Source organism: Pectinophora gossypiella, chromosome 3 (genome assembly GCF_024362695.1).
Source record: "Pectinophora gossypiella chromosome 3, ilPecGoss1.1, whole genome shotgun sequence".
NCBI lineage: Eukaryota > Metazoa > Arthropoda > Insecta > Lepidoptera > Gelechiidae > Pectinophora > Pectinophora gossypiella.
Window position 1 is genome coordinate 8,296,970 of NC_065406.1, and position 20,363 is coordinate 8,317,332.

General features: G+C 38.5%; 1 protein-coding gene across 1 annotated transcript in view; it reads right to left on the minus strand.

The window, feature by feature from the left end:
• Window positions 1–5,491: 5,491 nt before the first annotated feature.
• Window positions 5,492–20,363, minus strand: part of LOC126381825 (zinc finger and BTB domain-containing protein 14) — a 54,318-nt gene continuing 39,446 nt past the window's right edge. Inside the window, exon 3 of the mRNA XM_050031324.1 lies at window positions 5,492–11,461. Coding sequence (XP_049887281.1) covers window positions 9,272–11,023 — 1,752 coding nt within the window. The 5' untranslated portion in view covers window positions 11,024–11,461 and the 3' untranslated portion in view covers window positions 5,492–9,271. The remainder of the gene's footprint in view (window positions 11,462–20,363) is intronic.

The window sequence follows — 20,363 nt, forward strand, 5'->3', positions numbered from 1 at the left end:
AGGCTTCTTCGAAATAATCGGAGCAGAGGCTGCGGATAGTGCTGTGCACCCAGGTTGGGGCGTACAGAAGGGACGGCGGCGGAAGAGCCCATCAGGGTCAACGGCGGCTCCCGCATGTCTCCAGGAGAAGCACAACCTTGGCGTCAGGTGGCAACCGGCCATAAAACTTCAGCCAAACCTTCATACTCCTTACACGAACATGATACACAAAGATAAAAGAATGAGTAAGTCAAATGCTAGGGCGTCCCCCTTAAGCGACGTGGATGTAATGGAAGCCGGGAATACGAGTAATGCTAGGGCGTACCCCAGAAGCGACGGCCATGACAAGAACCAACACTCGCATCCAAAAGTTTTTGACAAACTCAGACTTGCAACATGGAATCTCGGCACATTGACTGGGCGCAGCAGAGAACTAAGTGAAATCCTGAAGACTAGACTAATCAACGCCTGCTGCATACAGGAAACGAAGTAGAAGGGGTCAAAGTCTAGGGATATAGGCAATGGATTCCAGCTAGTATACCATGGAGTCGATACCAAGAGAAACGGAGTAGGTATCGTACTAGACGAACACCTGAAGCAGAGAATCATCAATGTGGTCAGGAAGAGCGATAGGCTAATAGCCATAAAACTAGCAATGGATGATCAGCTACCATTCAACATTATCTCAGCATATGCACCACAAACCGGCTGTTCCGAACAAGAGAAACTGGATTTCTGGGAGGACTTCGACGATGTTATGCAAAGCATACCCATATCAGAATATATCCACATTGGTGGAGACTTGAATGGGCATGTTGGAGAACGAAACACCCAGCACAGCGCTGCTCACGGAGGGTATGGTTCTGGCGCCGCAAACCAACAGGGAGGTGACATCTTAAACTTCGCAGTAAAGCACCAATTAAAAATTATAAACACGTGCTTCCGAAAGAAACCAGATCATCTTATTACCTATAAATGTTCTAATCACGAAACACAAATCGACTTTATCCTCGCCAGCGACAACACCCGCAAGCTCTATAAAGACTGCAAAGTGATCCCAGGAAATGCGCTCACATCACAGCACAGGTTACTCGTCGCAATTATGTGTCTACCGAAGCGCATACGTACATGCGTAGACAGAACAGAGAGCATAAAGTGGAAGGATCTACACACCTCTAATGGACTACGGTTGTCTGAGTGGGTACACAACTATGTGACTGAGGACATTGAGACCGAAAAACCGGCAAACCAGAGGTGGTCTGACTTCGAGACCCTTTGTGTCAGGAAGGCTAAGGCGATCATGGGAATATCACGTGGCGCACTACGTCAGAATAAGGATGCCGCTTGGTGGAACGAAAGTGCTAAGGATTTAATAAAAGCAAAGCGAGATGCATTTAAGGTGTGGCAAAAATCAAAACTAGAAGAAGACCGGCTAGAATACAAGAGCCTAAAGAAGACTGCCAAAATTACAGTAGCACAATCCATGGCAAAATCTAGACAGAGGCTCTATGAAAAACTTGAAAATGCAGAAAATGAAAACTTGATCTATAAAATAGCTCGCCAACGCTACAAGTCCACCCTTGATATTAAATCTAACAAGTACATTAAAAACACCCAAGGTACGCTTCTAACAGCAAATAAGGATATCAGTCAAAGATGGCGAGAATATTACGAGGAACTGATGAACGAAGAATTCCCCAGCACAGCATTGCCCTATCTACCACCTGCCAAGGGACCCATTGACGCCATCTCATTAGAAGAAGTGACGAAGGCTGTGTCTAAAATAAAATACCATAAGGCTACCGGCCCGGACCGAATACCAGCAGATATCTGGAAAATGCTGGGGGAAAGTGGTGTACACTGGCTGACTGAACTCTTCAATTGTATTATTGCGGAAAGTAAAATCCCAAATTCCTGGCGATACAGCACCTTATGTCCTGTATATAAACAAAAAGGAGATATTGCACAATGCGGTAATTACAGAGGGATAAAGCTTACGTCGCACACACTAAAGCTATTCGAACGAATTATTGCCTCCCGCATAACCAACTGCTCATGTATATCCGAAAACCAATATGGCTTCAGACCAGGCAAATCAACTGTCGATGCCATACAGACAATCCGAGTAGTAATGGAGAAACACCGTGCGAACAGAGAAAATCTGTACCTGGTCTTCATTGACCTAGAAAAGGCTTTCGATAGAGTGCCCAGAAAACTAGTGTGGCAGGCAATGAGAGCTCAAAACATTCCAGAGCATTATATAGCACTAATCCAAGACATGTACAGGAACACAAAGACGTGCGTCAAAAGCCCTGCTGGCGTCAGTGAGTACTTCAACGTAGAAGTGGGAGTACATCAAGGATCGGCGCTGAGCCCACTTTTGTTCAATCTATGCATGGAGTATATCACGCGCGGCATTCAAAAACCGACGCCAGAATGCATGCTCTATGCAGATGATATAGTCCTCATATCGAAAAGCGCACCAGACCTTCAGAAGTCACTTAGTCAATGGGTTACACAAATAGAAAGCCACGGACTTCGTATAAGCCGGAGTAAAACTGAATATTTAGAATGCGACTACGGAGGGACCGCTGAAACAGGCTGTGACATTCTTATAGATAACCACGTCGTGCCCAAAGTGGACAATTTCAAGTATTTAGGTTCTGTGCTTACCGCCGATGCAAATGTTGATAAGGATGTGGACCATCGAATTAACACTGCCTGGCTCAAATGGAGATCGCTGACAGGTGTCCTCTGCGACCCCAAAATGCCCATCCGAACAAAAGGGAAAATATATAAGACGGCAGTACGACCAGCCATGACGTATGGAGCTGAATGCTGGACCATCAAGAAAGCACATGAACAAAAACTCCACACAAACGAGATGAAAATGCTCAGATGGGCGGGAGGAGTGACTCGACTGGATAGAGTGCGAAACGAATATGTCAGGGGTTCGTTTGGGGTTGCATCGATTGTGGAAAAGGTGAAAGAAAGCCGGTTGCGATGGTACGGCCATATCCTGAGACGCGAAGACGACCACTCCGTCAAGAAGGCCTTAAACATACCTGATCGACCGCGCGGAAGAGGCCGACCGCCTTCTACCTGGTGGTCAAATATGCAGAAAGAGATTCAATTGGAAAATCTGAGTACAGAGACAAGCCAGAACAGAGCTTTCTGGCGCAGACGTGTAAGGAGACCCGACCCCAGCTAAACTGGGAACAGGGGTGGACAAAGAAGAAGAAGTTGATTTAAAAATTAAATCCATATCAAAATCTACTTTGTTGAAAACTTTGTTTTTATTTGACTCTACAACTTACTTACCTTACGCATATAAAATTAAGTGCGCAATGAAAATATTTTTGAAATTAACTAAATTGTTGTGGCCTTTTAACCCCCCAGCACTTCACATAACACCGGAAGTTTACAAACATTAATTATCTTGGTCCAATACCAAACTAGAGTACCTTACACTTCATGGGCTCTCAACACCATCTACTTACATTACGTCCAGTAAGTACATTAAATTTAATAGATACAAAATGAGACGTCCGCAACTTTTACAAATACGATTGAACTTAATCTCCGGCGTGACCTTATATGCAGTGATAACTGGAAAAGCTTCTCTAAGCGTCGTGATTGACGGCCCATCAGGGGAGAAAGTGCCGCGGCTCATGATATTCACATGTCTGTTTACATTAACCAAGTCACACTACACGCAAACTTAGTTTTCTTTCAACGAAAAAAAATACTTTGCTTCAATTTTAGCCCCAGGCGAGTTTCTATCGCGTACATCTTTTTAAATTTTCTGCGAGTACAAAATGACATTGAATGTTCCATGTTTATCGACAAAGTAGACTCAAGAGATTACCATAGTCGGATCGCAATGAGCTGGGGAATTATAAAATCTACCGTAGAGTATTTATTCATCAAAAATAAACATTGCTATTTGACGTTTGTTGGCATTATGCACTCCCTACTGACAGTTCTTCAAATGGGACACAAATATTAGAGTGGCTTCTGACGGCTTGTGGGAGGTATGTATATAAAGTTTTTATAAACAGGTACTTAGGTAATCTATATAAGATAAATGATTTTATAGTTATACAGGAGATACTCCATGATTATATCAAAAAACGTCATTAAGAGCAATCAAGTATGAAACTCACTTCCCCGTGTAGACATTTCGATAGAACATTTATATTAACCAACGCTCGAATTAAGTTATCTTCCATATGCAAAAACTAAATGATTAATACCCGACAGGCGTCTGATGACCACTATTTACGAATATTAGTCATTCGGATCGAATTGGTAAATATAAAGGACGGTCCAATTTGCTTTCATAAGCTCGTAATTTAGTTATATCGAGCTTGGTTAACTGCTGCCGTATTCTGTGTCTGTTTTAGAAAGTACATACTCTAAATAGTTTTGTAATTACCCCGGAGAGTCAAAGGTTATCAATTTGCTTTCTACAATTTGATGCTGAATGTTGTTATTTTTATAGTGCCTAATCTTTAAAAACAAGATCAGATTTTTACTTCCCTTTTACTTAATGGAAATTCACTTGTTAAGTAATAAACATAAAAGATACCTGTTCACGCATTTTCAAAGTTGGTATATAATAAGCTACGAGAGTCCCACATTCATAGACCTCCATTGTCAATTGGGGATTGGATTGGTCTTTACTCTATTATACGATTCCACTGTTGCAGGTTAGAAAATTTCTTGGTAGGTATGTACTTTGTATAGGCAAGTAACCCTGTGCGATCAGTAAACAATGAGTGGAAAGCAGGTATTTGAATCCATCGGAAGTGTTCGCGGCGTCGATAGGATCGCTACATCCACAATGGAGCTAATTACCGCCTTACCTATGGGTGCGCGTGCGCCGCCGCCGCCGTCGCCGGACCAGAAACAATGCCCCGCGGACCGCCGCTACACGCGGCCTTTGTTACACACTTACTTTTATCGCAATCCAATTGATGCTGCGGCTTTTGTCTTACACCTCGACGACCTATCGTTTTCATAAGACTTGCCAGTTATTTTTCATCCAATGCCTTTTTCAGTTCCACTACAAGCCTTATAATAATGGATAATAGTTTTGTCTTGTGCTGATGTCATCATGTCTTACTTATCTTAGTATGCCATCGAATTGTTTTTAAAATCATTCATGATGCGTGTGTTAGATTCTTAACCAGGTGCTCGGAATGTCTACTATATTAAATCGTTACAATAACGCCAATTAAAAGAAAAACTGCTTACAAACTGTTTATCAAGATAGGTCTCTGCCATTGTTGTTCAAGATTGATGCCTTTCTTTGACGATTTATAGTTCCTTTCAGGTTACTTACGGTAGTCTGTTTTATACAAACTGAAGTATAAGTTGCTTTGAAAAAGAAAGTAAAAAACCTAAATAGAAAGTGGTATCAACTATGTAAGTATCTCATATTACTGATCTAGAAGGCATGGTTACATAAGGATTTTTTGGTAGTGAAACAAAACATAAAGTACAAAAACATTTTATTAGCAAACTAATGTAGGAAAGTAAAAAATATAAGAAATTCAATACAAAACTGTAAATCTTGTAAAAAATATGGTAGCTACGTACTTTCATTACGTTAAACAGAACTTACAGAGTGATACTGATATTACATGTGACCAGATTTATTAACAGCTTACTCGAGGTTTACATTTCACGGGAAGTTATTATCATTATTAAGTACTTCATTTGATCAAATTATTCATCGAAATCTAAACCATAAAAGAATGATTGCGTAAGCAATGTTAACTGGAGGGAGATATGTGTAAATTTTCCAAACCAGAATAACAAGTGGGCGGGCCTGTACACATGACAAAAAACCTCTCGTGAATATGCCCTGGAGCTTGGAAGACCTCAGTGATAAGAAACAGCGCCACTGAAGGCACACTTCTGGTACTAACTTAGCGTGCTTATCTAGCAAATGACACTGTTTCATAGACATACAATAAGCAAAAATCACAGCTCCGGTTAATCAAAATATGATCGTTTTTGTTTTTTTTCTTTTGTCGACTTAATAATAATTCTACAAATAAATAATTAAAGTATTGTACAGGACGGATTCTGTTTAAGGACGGAATGGATTAATACATTGCAATAAGTTACAGATAATCCGCAGATCGAGCACCCTCGTACATAAAATAATATTATTTTATGCAGAAACATGTAACTAGGTGGTGGAGAAGGTGATTGAATAAAGTATGTACTCGCGGTTCCTAATAAATTAACTGGTATTTACAAGTGAGACGGCCGCTGCACTGCGCGCCGCAATGCGCCCGCGCCGCTCTACGAAGCGTATCGTCATTTCCAATTATCCACGCCGTCCTTAAATCTACAGTTACTAACAAAAATTAAATTACTCATGCAAGAATTATACATAAAAATCTTATGAACAAGATATAATTATTATTATCAATAAAATCTAAAATCAACTCAGGAACAAATGCAATAAAAATCGATCAATATTATAAATCCCTCTTTTCGATAAAAGTAGTCAAAAACCAACATAATTTAATATATTACAAAGAATATATTAACAACCATTTATGCTTATTATGCATAATTTATCAAGGTAGCCACAGTTTCTTAATATAAATTGGTAAATCTCATCTTATTACTTACTATAAACTATAAATTCGCTAAATTCAAAATACCATCTAATGAGATACACGTGGTAGAGTACAATTTGTGTCGCGTATTAATAAATTTTCGCTTACAATCCATTCGTTACATAAATATATTTACAAAATAATGAGTATTTAACTGTTACGCATGAGACGGCTCGGATTTAATCGAGAATAATATATTAAATTTTAGAATAATTTTGAGACGAAGGAGATTTTATTAATACTTACTTTAAGCAGTGGGCTGTAAAGTTGATAGACTTAGTCAAAGCGGAAATGTATTTTTTGTATCCCATTCTTGTTTTGTTTGATTATTTTTAGAATTGTAACGTATTGTAATACACTACTAGTACCTAAATACCTTTTCATAACTATTTTTTTTGCATTCCTATACACTTAGGCACCATCAATTAATGGAATCTACTTGGTCCTTAATTAGTGACATTATTTTGTCCATAGTCTCATTCAGATAGGAGCATTAAAGGCAGCGCTTCGTTACTAATTAAATGTTACTAATTAAGTGTTAATGGCAAGATGACATTGAAATAAAAATGGTAAACTAAGTTACATTTCCTTTTCTTCTACTTTTTCCTTATTGAATTGCCAAGTTGAATAGGCAATATATAAATAAGTTTCAGTTTCTTCTATTAGTATGTAAGTAGATATAGCATGTTAACAGTAGTATTTAGGACATAATAAGCTGGCTAGGTCGTTTCAGAATGACATTGTGCTCAAACGTCGTGCGGCAGTAGCTGACGTGCGGAGGCCAAAATAAGTATTTCTGAACAGAATGACCTTTGATGATAGGTTATACAATTTAATTTATTTCTATAATTGCACTTGGAAATTGAATTACTTATAAACAATATTATTTGTAAAGCAATAATTCTTTACGAGTATCTAGCATAACAAAGTTCAAAATTCCTTCGTTCCGCACATCCGTCAACTCAAATTTTTGTATGAATTTAGTGTGCACGTTGGCGCCGTGCGCCGCCGCCTTGCTGAGTCACGACTCTTGTAGCAAGACATTTCCTGCTACGCTGTTTGATTAAGTCGATGCTAGTTTGTTTTACTTTTTTATTTTAAATCAATCAATGAAATAAGCCGATGTTCGATTGAAAGCCATATTTATCTTAAACATTTGCGGTTACAAATCATCGCACTTCGTGAATTTATCTATTGTCAGAAATACGAAAGTTACAGAGCTATCTAGTGAAAGCTTACAGAAATAATAAAATTATCAATAAGATATTTTCTAAAGACCGTGTATAACTTGACAATCGAACAGTGTATTAAGACTTCGATGTACTGATATCGATGTGTTGTATTTTAGAAAATTAGTGAAATGCTGCTTTTATCTTGAAGATGAAATTTATAGCCGAGATAAGATGATTACGGGGTCCACCTGCAAACAATATCTGTATAAATGAGAACAGGGCGAGCCTCTGTGTACAGTGTACTGCCAGTACACGGGCTGGACAAGAAAGGCCAATTTGTTAGACGAGAAAGGGAGCACAATTTTAAAGACCGCGATTGAAACACCACTTGTGTTTCAAATTTATAGCAATCTGGGAGCAATCAGGCCTTTCCTAGTATGAGGCGAAAGATGTAATATTGGAAATGAGAAACCGCTCACTATGTTGTCCGGGAAGGATGGCTAAATAATTATGGATAGCTATTGCCCATTAAGTACAAGTGGATTTCTAGCCAGCACTTAACTTTAATAACATTATTATTCTTTATATACAAAAAACAATCGTAGGTGCATAATGAAAAAACAAAATAGATCCATCAGTTGATTTACGTAACGTGAAAAATGATTGAATCCATTGTCAAAAACGGTAGAGGTACCGGCAATCACGAGAAGGTTAGAATACCGAAAATAAAATAAGGCTGTAGAATGAGTTGCTCTTAGCCAATATAGAGAATACGATAGCCGCGCGGTGAAAGATGGCAGGTACTGAATGCTCGTTCTTTTGCTCTGTTTTATTTTTTATTTTTTAGAAAGTTTAGTCGGTCGCGCAGCGGGAGAAATTACGGCGCGCGGTGGCGCGGGCGGCGGTAATCCCGCGCGACTCATCATTGTGGCTATTTGTCTGAAAGCTTGTTACGTTAGCCAGTTACACCTATCAAGCCAGCAGTAATTATTTGGTAATTTGTACGATTTCATACTATCTATGTGCCGATGTCAATTATGTGTAATGAATTCAGGAACAAAAAACTTTACAGAAATGCATGGAAAATACCTATGACTTTACGTAATCTAACGAAGCTATGACTATAATATGTAAATACTTATGAAGTGATGGTTTAAAATAATCTCATTATAAAATACTTAACAGTAGCAAGTTCTTAGCTACAGCTAGAACTAAAAGTATTTCGGTAACGGACGGATTACATACGTACATACGAATTAACAATAACGGCCAATGACCTGTTTTAATGTCTTCTTCTTTTACGTACAATTGAATAACGTTTTATATCTATTATTTAGCACCTTACCATATTTCTCTGTGAATTTTCAGCCTTTAGGTATTCGTTTGTTACGTTAAGTTTGTTACGATATCACTGTGATATCACGTTTTAAAGTTAATTGACTACGAATGTCATAGAGGGTGTGGTCGCAGAGAACGCGGTTACCTCTTGGCGGGCTTGGCGGCCCCGCTGGCGGCGGCGCTCTTCTGTGCGATGTGCGTCTGGTAGTGCTTGGCAAGGTGCGCCTTCTGCCTGAAGCTCTTGCCGCACAGCGAACACGCGAACGGCTTCTCGCCTGTATGAGTGCGAACGTGAACATTCACTGAGTATTTGTCTTTAAAACCTTTCGAACATATCGAACAGTAGTGCAGGGATCGCTCCTTGCGGACGCCGTTCGATGTCGACGTGGCCGCTTGGATCGCCGTCCCCGACTGCACCTGAGACGTCGGCGGCGAGTTCTTGTTCTGTATCCTCTTGTATTTCTTACTGACTGTCTTCGTGCTAGTGACTGTGGGCGAAGCTGTCACTAACTGCAAGTGTTGCGGTAACTGAACTTCGCCGGCGGGAATCATCGTCACCAGTTCCCCGTTGACGTGATGTATGTTGTACACACTGCGCGTCGGATCGATAGGTTCAACGGTACAATACGGCTGTACCGACTCCCCTAGTTCTGACGCTATCCGCTTGAGTTTCTCGTAGTCTTCTGGATGGTAATTAGCATCTAGTTGTTGTAATAATATGTCGTCGACGCTTTGTGTGGACGTCGGGTTTTCCCCATTAGATATGACGGTCTCGTTAGGGTCTTCTAGTAATATTGATATGTTCATTCCCTTTGGAGGCGCAATTGTCATTAAAATATCTGGAATTCCTTCTTTGCTATCCTGATACATTGACGGGACATCAGCCTTGTTGTTATTGTTGATGATTACCCTTTGTAATTCTGTATTGGCGTCTAATTTCGTTATCGTATTTTTTTGTATTGTACTATACCTAGCTAGGAAAGCTTTCCCCTGTAATGCACTTCTGAGTAATGATTCATTTGATTCCGTATTTTGGTCTGTTAATTTCCAATCATTATTGTTGTTGTTAAATTCAACTTGACTTTCTAATAGGGGAGTGCTAACGATGGAGTTGCGGGAATCGTCTCTTTTATCATTTCCTTGAAATTCACTTTCGTCATAATTATAGGTTTCCACTTTGACTAAGCTATTTGCGCTCAAATTTGTATTTGGTTGACTTTCTGATTCACCTTCTTCATAATTGAAACTCTCTACTTTTGGTAATATGTTTGAACCGAGAGAGTCTTGATTGAAGTCGTTAGGGAATCCGTTCATGTTCAATATTGACTCGAGATCTAGGGAGGATTGCTGCTCGATGTCAGTCGGACTCGACATCGACACGTCTTCTTCTTTACCCCAATAGCGATTCGAACTCGTTTCATTAATGTCTTGATTAAGAACAGTCAAGGTGTAAATTTGACCATCCGTATTATTGCTGATCAATTTATTAGAGATGGTGGTGTCGGTACAAGGGTTAGTACCGTTAATTTCGCCATCTTGAGTGTTCCAGTAGTATTTGTTGAGATCTTCTAGCATGGCAGTCTCGAGGCGGTCGCGATCGCGGTCCACGTTCCAGATGGAGTCGAAGCTCTGCAGCGTAGTGGAGGCGGCGGCGGCGGCAGGCGCCATGGTGGGGCCGGCGCCGACGGTCGGCGCGCCGCCCACGTTCACCAGGCTGTTGTTGTTCTGTTCCTTGGGCTCCTCCGACAGCAGCGGGTTAGATCGAGAATCCGGTGATTCCATGAACACATTAACAGATCGCATCTGCTGCTTATACTGGGCATCAGTAACCTCGTTGGACGTCAGGAAATCGAAGAAATCTGACTTTGACAGTTCTGGGGCAGTGGCCGTCATGACTACCGTTTTATATCTCGACCGAGGGCTATGACTCGGTTGTATTCTCTCGTTAGCTTTACTACATCAAGTAAAACTTTTCTTTTCGAAAGTATGTTTGTACTACAATAAATACATCTAAGTTTAAATTAGTGAATTAGTATTATAACCCGGTATGACTTGTACTTTATTGGCAGTCGCTAGAGCGTCGGTAACTGGCGGTGCGTCGCGGCGCGGCGTCGCTACGCGGAGGCGCGCGGCGCGGGCGAGCTCGACTCGAGCGGTGGACCAATGGCGTGTGTGAACTTGATCCGAACGTTCCTTTTTCCCATTATTCACCCCAATCTGGTCCACTACTTTACGAGATCTCAATAGCCGCTGTTGCCGGCAGCGAAGTTGAAGCACTCGGTTACGTTTTCCATGATTTTCGTCAGATGTCTTCGAAGTTCGCAGTCAGTTCTGAAAAGAGAGAAATTAATATGATTAGTATTTGTAATGCAGGTACAAATATACTTAAATAAATAATATTTCTTATAAAGAACTCGTTAGGTAACTACGAATGTTAAGTTCGGTGTGTCGTTGCGGTATCGTATCAGACGGAATGTTTAATTAATAAGCTCGCTCGGTTCGGTCGTGGTTGCGAATCCTGTACGAAACCAGGGCGGGCGAGTCACGCGGCGGTCGGCCGGCGCCCCACCCACCCGCGCGTTGTACTCCACCCCCCGCACCCTCCGATGCTCGCTACCTAAATTATTCTATACATCCTCCAAAATTATTCTATAAATATTCAATTTAATTACCGCTACGATGAAAGCAGAAACAACGTCAGCTATAATTATACATAATGGCTGCATTTAAACTTTTATTAAGTAAGTACGGGTATTTTTCGACTTCCCCATCCTTAAATGAATTATATTGCTGTCACGCTGTAGATTAAATGGGTAAGTACCTTATAATTAGAATCAGAAGTGTTTCTGTCGAGTGAGTTGTAGTACCGAATGTAAAATGAGAAAGGTCTGTCAAACGACACGGTGAAGTGGAGCAGCGCGGACTGAGGCAGCTCGTGTTTCACCTGTCAGCTGATACAATGCCACCACACCGATATTTGACCAAATATTATTTACCAACCAACGACACGGAGCGATACCCACCACATTTGGGATGGCATTCCACTCAAATTACAAATTCTTAGAAAATAGTAGGCTAATACAAAATCAGTCTATTTAAGAACTGTCTTTTTTCTAAACGTTTTACGTTACGTGCTTGCAAGTTTAGAATGTTCCATGCAGACTAATCATCCTGGTTATATGATTTCTTCAATATTCCATTCGACAATGAAATCATAGTGCATTAGGTAACAACAGAATAAACATAATATATTGTGAGGGCTATTATACAGGGTGTTAGTGACATCGTAACGAATACTCAGGGGGATGATTTAGACCATGATTCTGAGTTAATATCAAGTGGAATTTTTCGTCGCAAAATTCATGATTTTTTTTAGTTTTTTTTTAAATTATTTTCAATTCTATAATTTTGCGATGAAAAATTCCACTTGATATTAACTCAGAATAATCAGCTGAATCATCCCCCTCAGTATTCGTTACGATGCCACTTACACCCCACACAAGTACATAGGGTAGCCATACAAGTAGGTATGGGTGTTAGTGACACCGTAACGAATACTGAAGGGGATGGTTCAGACTATGATTCTGAGTTGATATCAAGTGGAATTTTCAGTCTGAATATTCCTGAAAATGTTTGTGTTTTTTTTTAATTTTTTTCAATTCCATACTTTTGCGACGGAAAATTCCACTTGATATCATCTCAGAATCATGGCCTCAATCATCCCTCAAAGTTTTCGTTACGATGTCACTAACACCCTGTATATTATGATGTTCATCGTGTCATGCCCATACTTTACGAAACCAATTAGGTATAACATCACACTTCACTTCACTTTTTTGGTTTATCGCACTTTTCTAAAACACTAGTAAGAAAACTGTCAGAAAAACAAAGAACTGTTATATAGCGAAACTATTAAATTCATTCTGGAGCTCAAAATGCATTGAATGAAACTGCAAATGCGAATATCGTTATTTGATTCGCCAATTCTGCTATTCTTTAAAAGGGCTTATAATACGACTAGGAATACGTACCAAATTATATAATCCGCGCTTAAATGTAGCTAAGATTTAGAAAACCACTTCAATCTAAATATCCTCTATTAGTATTCTAATCTTTGTCGGATTAAACGTCTTCAGTGTTGTAATTTTATGTCTCGTAGTAAAAGTTCAATTATATAGTAAAAATACTTAATACAAACGTTATCTTGTAGCGGATGCATAAAACCAAGTTTAGATAGTAAGTATACATCTAACGTCTGAATGTAATTAGTAGTAAACAGCTTCGTCGTTGTACATAAAGTAAATTTAGTTCTACAGTACGTACGTATCCAACAAGATATTACAAACTCGTACACTTTGTTAGTATGCAAAACTGTTTCAACATTACCACTCCAAAATAATTATGTTTCCAGCATTACATTGGTACAATAATTGCAAGAGTGCTAAGAATAGTAATTCTATTTACTAAGCTATAAAAGAAACGATTTATTGCTAGTATTTAAATAGTTCTTCAAAGTAATCTTAACAAATTGTGATTGATAATAAGGTCATGTTAGTAACTTTTCTGGGAATCGACTTTAGTAATTTAGTACATAACTGCCTTTTAGAATTAGTCATAAAGTTTACTACAAGTTACTTAGCTTTATTTAACAACTATAAAATGTGACCATAGAGTAAGGTTTTGTGTAGATAGATGTATGTATAGACGTAAAAGTGTCTCGTTGAAGGGATTTAACTTTTTTACTACTAATTATCTCATACCTACTCCAATGTATTTTCATATATTTTTTTTAAAGAACGTCTAGGGCCCTGTGCCGAGGTTTTTCTTGCAGCTTCTTTTCCCTGGCTATACAGGTTGTGAGAAGCTGAAGTAGTTTTAGGCGGATGAGACGTTCGTTATGTAAAAATTGACGATTCAAAGTGTAACTATGTTACCTACTGAATAAAGATATTTTTGAATTTGAATTTGTAAGATACGATAGTGAAAATTAAAATCTAAAAAGTATTCAGCCCAAAAGCAAAATATACACGGCTTCTTACTTTTAATTTTTACATATTTCCTCGCCTTGTTGTTGTCTAGAAGATCGCTTTGAGCGATAAGGCCGCCATTTGCGCTGTAAGTAGTTAAGTCTCTTTTGTAACTAAAAAAAATATTTATAATGTATGTTTGTATTTTGTATTTGAAGTTACAATACGCAAGGGCTTTATTCAAAAATCACATTTGGATGTGTTTTTTGCTAACAAAACCTCTCAATGGATAAGCTAGTTTCAATCCAGGTCAAAGCTTGTGGTCTCAAATTTTGCCCGGAATGAAATAAATTGAAATATCGAGATTTTATTGAAGAAAATCAGTTTAGAATATGATTATCTAATTTTTTTATCTTTTTTTTCACTATAAGATGACGATATGCGAATAACGAATAACATGAATGCAGATACCTAATAATTAAGTAGGTAGGTATCAGTCTTCACAGTTTCTTTAAACGATTCAAGTCGTTGATGGTTTACGTAAAAACGTAATAGGACATTACGGACTAAATAACCGTTTTTCTTGGAAAAATCGTAGGCAAACGGTTAGTATTGATGCGTTTCCTTGAAATGTTTTTGCCCGTAGTAATCTTTGATGAAGTCGAATGTCACGGTCTTTTCACGAGCATGAGAGGTTGTAAGGTTTATAGCTACTACGCCTTATGAGAAGAATTACCATACGGTTGCCTGGAAGAAATTGCTATTTAGCAATAACGCCCCCTCTTGTACTTCTTCTGTCCTACTTGTATGCTGTTCTTTTTTTGTGTGATTGTTCAATAAAAAAATCAGAATCATTTATTCAACGTAATTATCATGGATAAACTTATTGAAGGTCAATGTAACATTTTTGAATTTACGTCATTTCGCAAGGTGTTATGGCTAAGGAGAAGAAATGACAAGAAACTGCAACAGCAACACATGTTAAATCAATGAGGGTACATTACAAGTTATTTAATAACTAGAAGAACACATTCAATACCAGACATTTTTATCATATAAGTAGGTCATTTAGACAGACAAACAGACACAGACAAACTTACAAACAGACAGACAGATAAGCTTTTTTATTTTTTTTTATTTTATTATTACAGACATTTGCGTGGACGAGATTTGTGTGGACGCGTAGTAGGTCACATGATCACATCATACATAGTTGACTTTGTGTAAAGGATCACGACTTTTATACTCTATAAATAATGAGCTAAATATACAATTATCAAACTTAAAGTTATCTTATTGATGACACTGTTCACCCCGCTAGGGATACAGGTATGTATGTAATAAGGTTTTTTAAGAAAACATCTTACGAAACGATACGAAAGTATCTTACTTCAATTTCATAAAAATCCAATATGTTAAGAGACTACAATGTGTCAAGCGTAATTTTTATTTCCTGAAATGGAATTTGGGCAAGTTAAAATTCTAAATACGTACCTACTTATTTGCTATTTCACCCAGTAAATATGTCAACTTACAGTAAACATGTCTCAGCTACGTGCGGACACCACAAAGTAGTTTTTCGTCATGTCTCTTTAGAAGACATGACGTTTCTATTAACCCTAGTCTCTATTGGTTTCGTCTACATCCTATCTCTATTTCACTCTGCATTTTACGGGACGATAAACATTTTATAAAGCTCAGATTATTATGAACAGTTATGACTTATTGAGTAACAACAAAATCCTACCTAATAATTGTTATAACTCGAAGATTAGCAGGTCAAATAGTCGTTTTGGATAGATTTGAGTCATCATGTTTAATTAAGGTAAGTAATCGACCTCGATACCGGGAATATAAAACGACTTTATCTGCGATATCTATCGAACTGTGTCTACAAATTGCTTTGTATTTATGTTGTGCAAAATTAAGAGGACAATTAACTTCACCTCAATGAAGGCGATTGCCCGAGGGCTGGAGGGCCGCGCTGTGCGATCCGCGCCGCGATATGCGTCCGGCGACAATACGGCCGTTTTAATTGGCAGTCTTACATAGGCATGCTTGTCTCAACACAACACGTCGGTTCTGCTCCAAATTGGAGCATCGCAGCGCACGCGCAGGTGCACCGGCGAGCGGAGCATTTTCATGTTGACACTGATCTATGACACTTCATTTGCGTCTACCTAGATAAATGGCATTTCAGAGAAACTTAAAGTTTATGGGTATGCGTGAACAAAGACGTGGCTCTGAGAAAATTAACATTGCAAATTGGTTTTTTATTGGCTTTATTTCGCTTTTATCTTAAGTGTCTTTCTTACGATCAAAATGTTACGTCGGCATTTTATGAACATACTTACAGGAGATAAAACGAAAGTGGTTTTCTAAATAATTATTGCAATGATCAATAAACGGCAGTAGCCGCGCGCGAATGGGAGCGCTGGCGCATACCAGACCGCGCGTCACTGCGCGCCGACCCCTGACATTTGGACGAAGATGGCCGTTTGCTAGCACAGCCTTTGATCTCTCTCATATACCCGGCTGTTGCAATTTTATGCCAGATTATTATGTATTCACGTCGGATAACATCAGCGGGGAAATTATCATTGCAAAGAGTACGCTTAGCCCGGGGCGGGCGTCATAACCCGGGATGACATGTGGTGAAGCAATTATCATACGAAGCGATACACTCATATCTCTTGGTATGAGGTATTATGAATACCTAAAGAGTGATTGTAAAAGTAATTATATTAATGTCACAATGTACCTCGACACTAGGTAAAGGAGCATAATATAGTATTAATATTGTAAGACCTATTTTAATTATTATTTGCACTTACATTATAAGTATAGGTACTTAGCTATAAAATCTGATTAAAGTTTTACGTTTATGTGAATTGTAAAGTTTCATTCTGCAATTTCCAACTAATATTTAATATTTTTCATAAACTGCCGATGTGTTGACGTGAGAAAATCACACAGATTTAGAAAGGGCTCATATTTGCTTACCTCGATACGCCGAAGGATTGGTGTAATAAATTTGCAATTTAATTAACCCAAGTTAGAAATTCAGTTGATATAATTAAGATAATAAATATGTAGGTAGTCATGATGCTGCTATAAAGTTTGCGAAGTCGATTGCAGTTTATGGCCTAAGTCGTTGGGAGCCGAACGAGATGTTAGCTCGCAGTACAAGGATGTACAATCTAGTATCGAATTTGTACCGGCTGTGTCGGCGTGCATCGAATTCTGACGTGAAATATAGCCGCGAACATTAAATGGAAGCCACTTGCTCGAGTTCCCACGCGCGAGCGCCGGCCGCGCCGCCACCGCCAGCCTGCTCGTAAATAATGACACCACGCACTGCGATGTAAATATAAAGCAAATATCTAAACAATGTAAGTACTTGATGATTATACACATACCACTCACATCTGAATCATGTACGTTGTCAGCTTTGACATTTTTTAAAGATCACACACATTAATAAGTCTTACCTATGAGTAGGTAGGTATGTCACATAGAGATTTATTTCTTCAAGAAATTTTTTATTAAGATAATAATATTTTAAAGGTAAAACCGTAAATATCTTGAGTGGGTGAAGCAGTACCAGTCAGTCGGGTTTAAAACTCGATTATTCCAAAATTATACCGTCGTGACCGCTTTGTCCTATTTTAAAGAGTATCATCTGACAGATTTAATTGGACGAGGTAACGTTAAAGGCTGCGATTTTAACGTTAATTGCGAATTTTTAAGCTTTTTTGAAACCAGCTAAGTTTACAGTTTTGGACAAGAGATCCTCACAATTATTATACTAATTAAAATATCTTCTTACTTATACTTAATTTTATATTTTTACTTTCAACCCCCGTCATCTAACCCATCCGTCCATGGTAGTTTCCATAGAATCGCTTATACAAATTCGCGTATTGAATACTATGAGCTAAATTATTGCAGATAATCCGCGCTACTATAGCTTCTAATGCACCTTTACCTAAATACCTATTTTAAATAACGTATGTAGGGACGCAGGGCATATATGTAATGAAGACAATTTTACAATTAGTTAAGTAAATATTTTATTAGTATGCCGATAATATCACACGTGTGGCATAGTAAGAATACAAGTAGAATACAAGTGTGGCATTGTAATATTTGCACAGCGATTTGCCCGATAACAGTCAATCATGATGTCGTTTCGAAATAAGCCAAGATTGTCCTACATCGCAGGTGGACTTAAAAAAAGAGAAACTGCAGTATTACGGCGTTCGAAAGAAAATCTTATTATCGACATAAGGGGCGATATTCGAGCCGGCGGACTGCTCCAGTTACAGAAAACGCTCCCTCCGATTTGGATCCGGTTTGCTCTGGTTTCGTGCGAACCACCGATCTGAACACGTACGCCACTCTCTTATGGTGTTTTAAGCACTGTTATTTACAGTATGTTCCTTAACAGACATTATCATAATGATAATCGACATGCTGAGCAAATAAAGTCAATTTTGGATGTTGAACACTTATATCAAGTTTCGGTACTGAGTAAATAAGTGATATTGAGATATACTTTCAAAATTTCGATGAAAATTACATTCTCAATAAGATTATTAGCAATTCTGTATAAGAGTTTGCGTTTGAACATCTTTTGAAGCAAATTCATTGATAGAAAACAAACAACTGACAGATGAAAAGGTTAAATCATGTTGTTGTTGATGAATTGACATGAGCAGATAAAAGATACTATGTGCTTAAAAGATTCTGACTGAGTACCGCCGGCTGCCGGCTTGGCCACCAGACGGCTTTATAAAATATTGTAGCTCACTTTTTATAGTTAATTGGCAGTTATCTTTGGAGCACCATTCATACAAAGCACACCTCAATTCACCCGCAAATTTGAGTTAAATCACTCAATCAGATGATCGTCTATAAATTGAATGTGGGCGTCTGTAAAAATGAAAGTGGCATGAAATATGGAGACTTCAATTTGTCAATAAACATCATCAAGTTCCTGTTCAAATGATTTCTAAAATTTGTCTAAAGTGGTGAAATGATAGAATTAAATTAATTCTATCATCAGTATTAAGAAATTTAAAGCGATTACTGTGTTATAAGTACACACTTATTTCGTTCATTATTTGTGTAAATAAATTGAATAATCTTTTTTTTTTCATAATTAAAGTTGTAAGTACGTAGTATAGCAATTTTAAGAGAACATTACAACGTGTCCTGCAATAGAAGGGAATTAATATATGTTAACTAACTGTGTAATTTATAGTCGCTCTAGGAATTATTTTCTTGTTTTAGTAGAGTTAGGTGTCTTAGCGTGTTTTATTTAATACTATTAAAGTTTAATAATTACACTGTTTGAAAATAACTTAACCCAAAAAGACTGGTCTGTTCCCAATGTAAAGCTTGCTGCATACGGCACTGGAAAAATAAAGACAACCGAACCGGGACGTGAGGGTTTATTTGTGGTTTCATACAAAATCCCGAGCCCCGTGCCGTTCATCCCGCTTTCCAGGCTTTGTGTGCAGTGAGCAAGTAACGCGGGCGCCGGGCCCTTGCGTACCTGGTAGTTGTAAGTCGTGATCTCACTCTCGCATCAATTTATTTCATCGTTAATAGTTTATCCTTATTCATGGTATTATCTCGTCTGTCGGTCGGGGCATTTCGTAACACAGTTTAGTGTCATTAGCATATTCCATGGTGGTATCGAAGCTGCGTGTGCTAATCGGACAGAGCTCTGCTCAATTTTGCAATGAAAATCGTTTGCTTCGAAGCCAGAGAAGGGAAGAGGAATCGTATGAAGTGGCGAGCGATTTTGGTCCTAGTGGTGACATTGAGTAGGTACGGTCGTGACGCAACCGCAGGCCACGGATGCTGGGATGATCCAGATTTATATGGCATCCTTTCACCGGTCTCAGCCTTGAGCGGCTACAGGACCCGCGCGGCCGTTGTCGACGCACCGACGTTAAAATGTCCTATCGATTAACATAGATCGCTACTTACAGATACAGTTCACTTGTACCTATTACATTTTATGGCATGACACTCGTAAATGGTTTAATGCTCCAAGATAAGGAAATATAGACGGATATGCAACAATATCGGCTTGCTATAACTGTTGTGGCGATGCTTCCGCATTGGTCGCCAGTTTATTTTGACGTATGAGTATGGAATATAAAGTTGCTGCAAATTAAAACTTTGTTCATAAAAAAATAGTGAGTCAATTTTTTGCTTCTTAATTTGATTTCATTTTTTATAAGTACAATAGT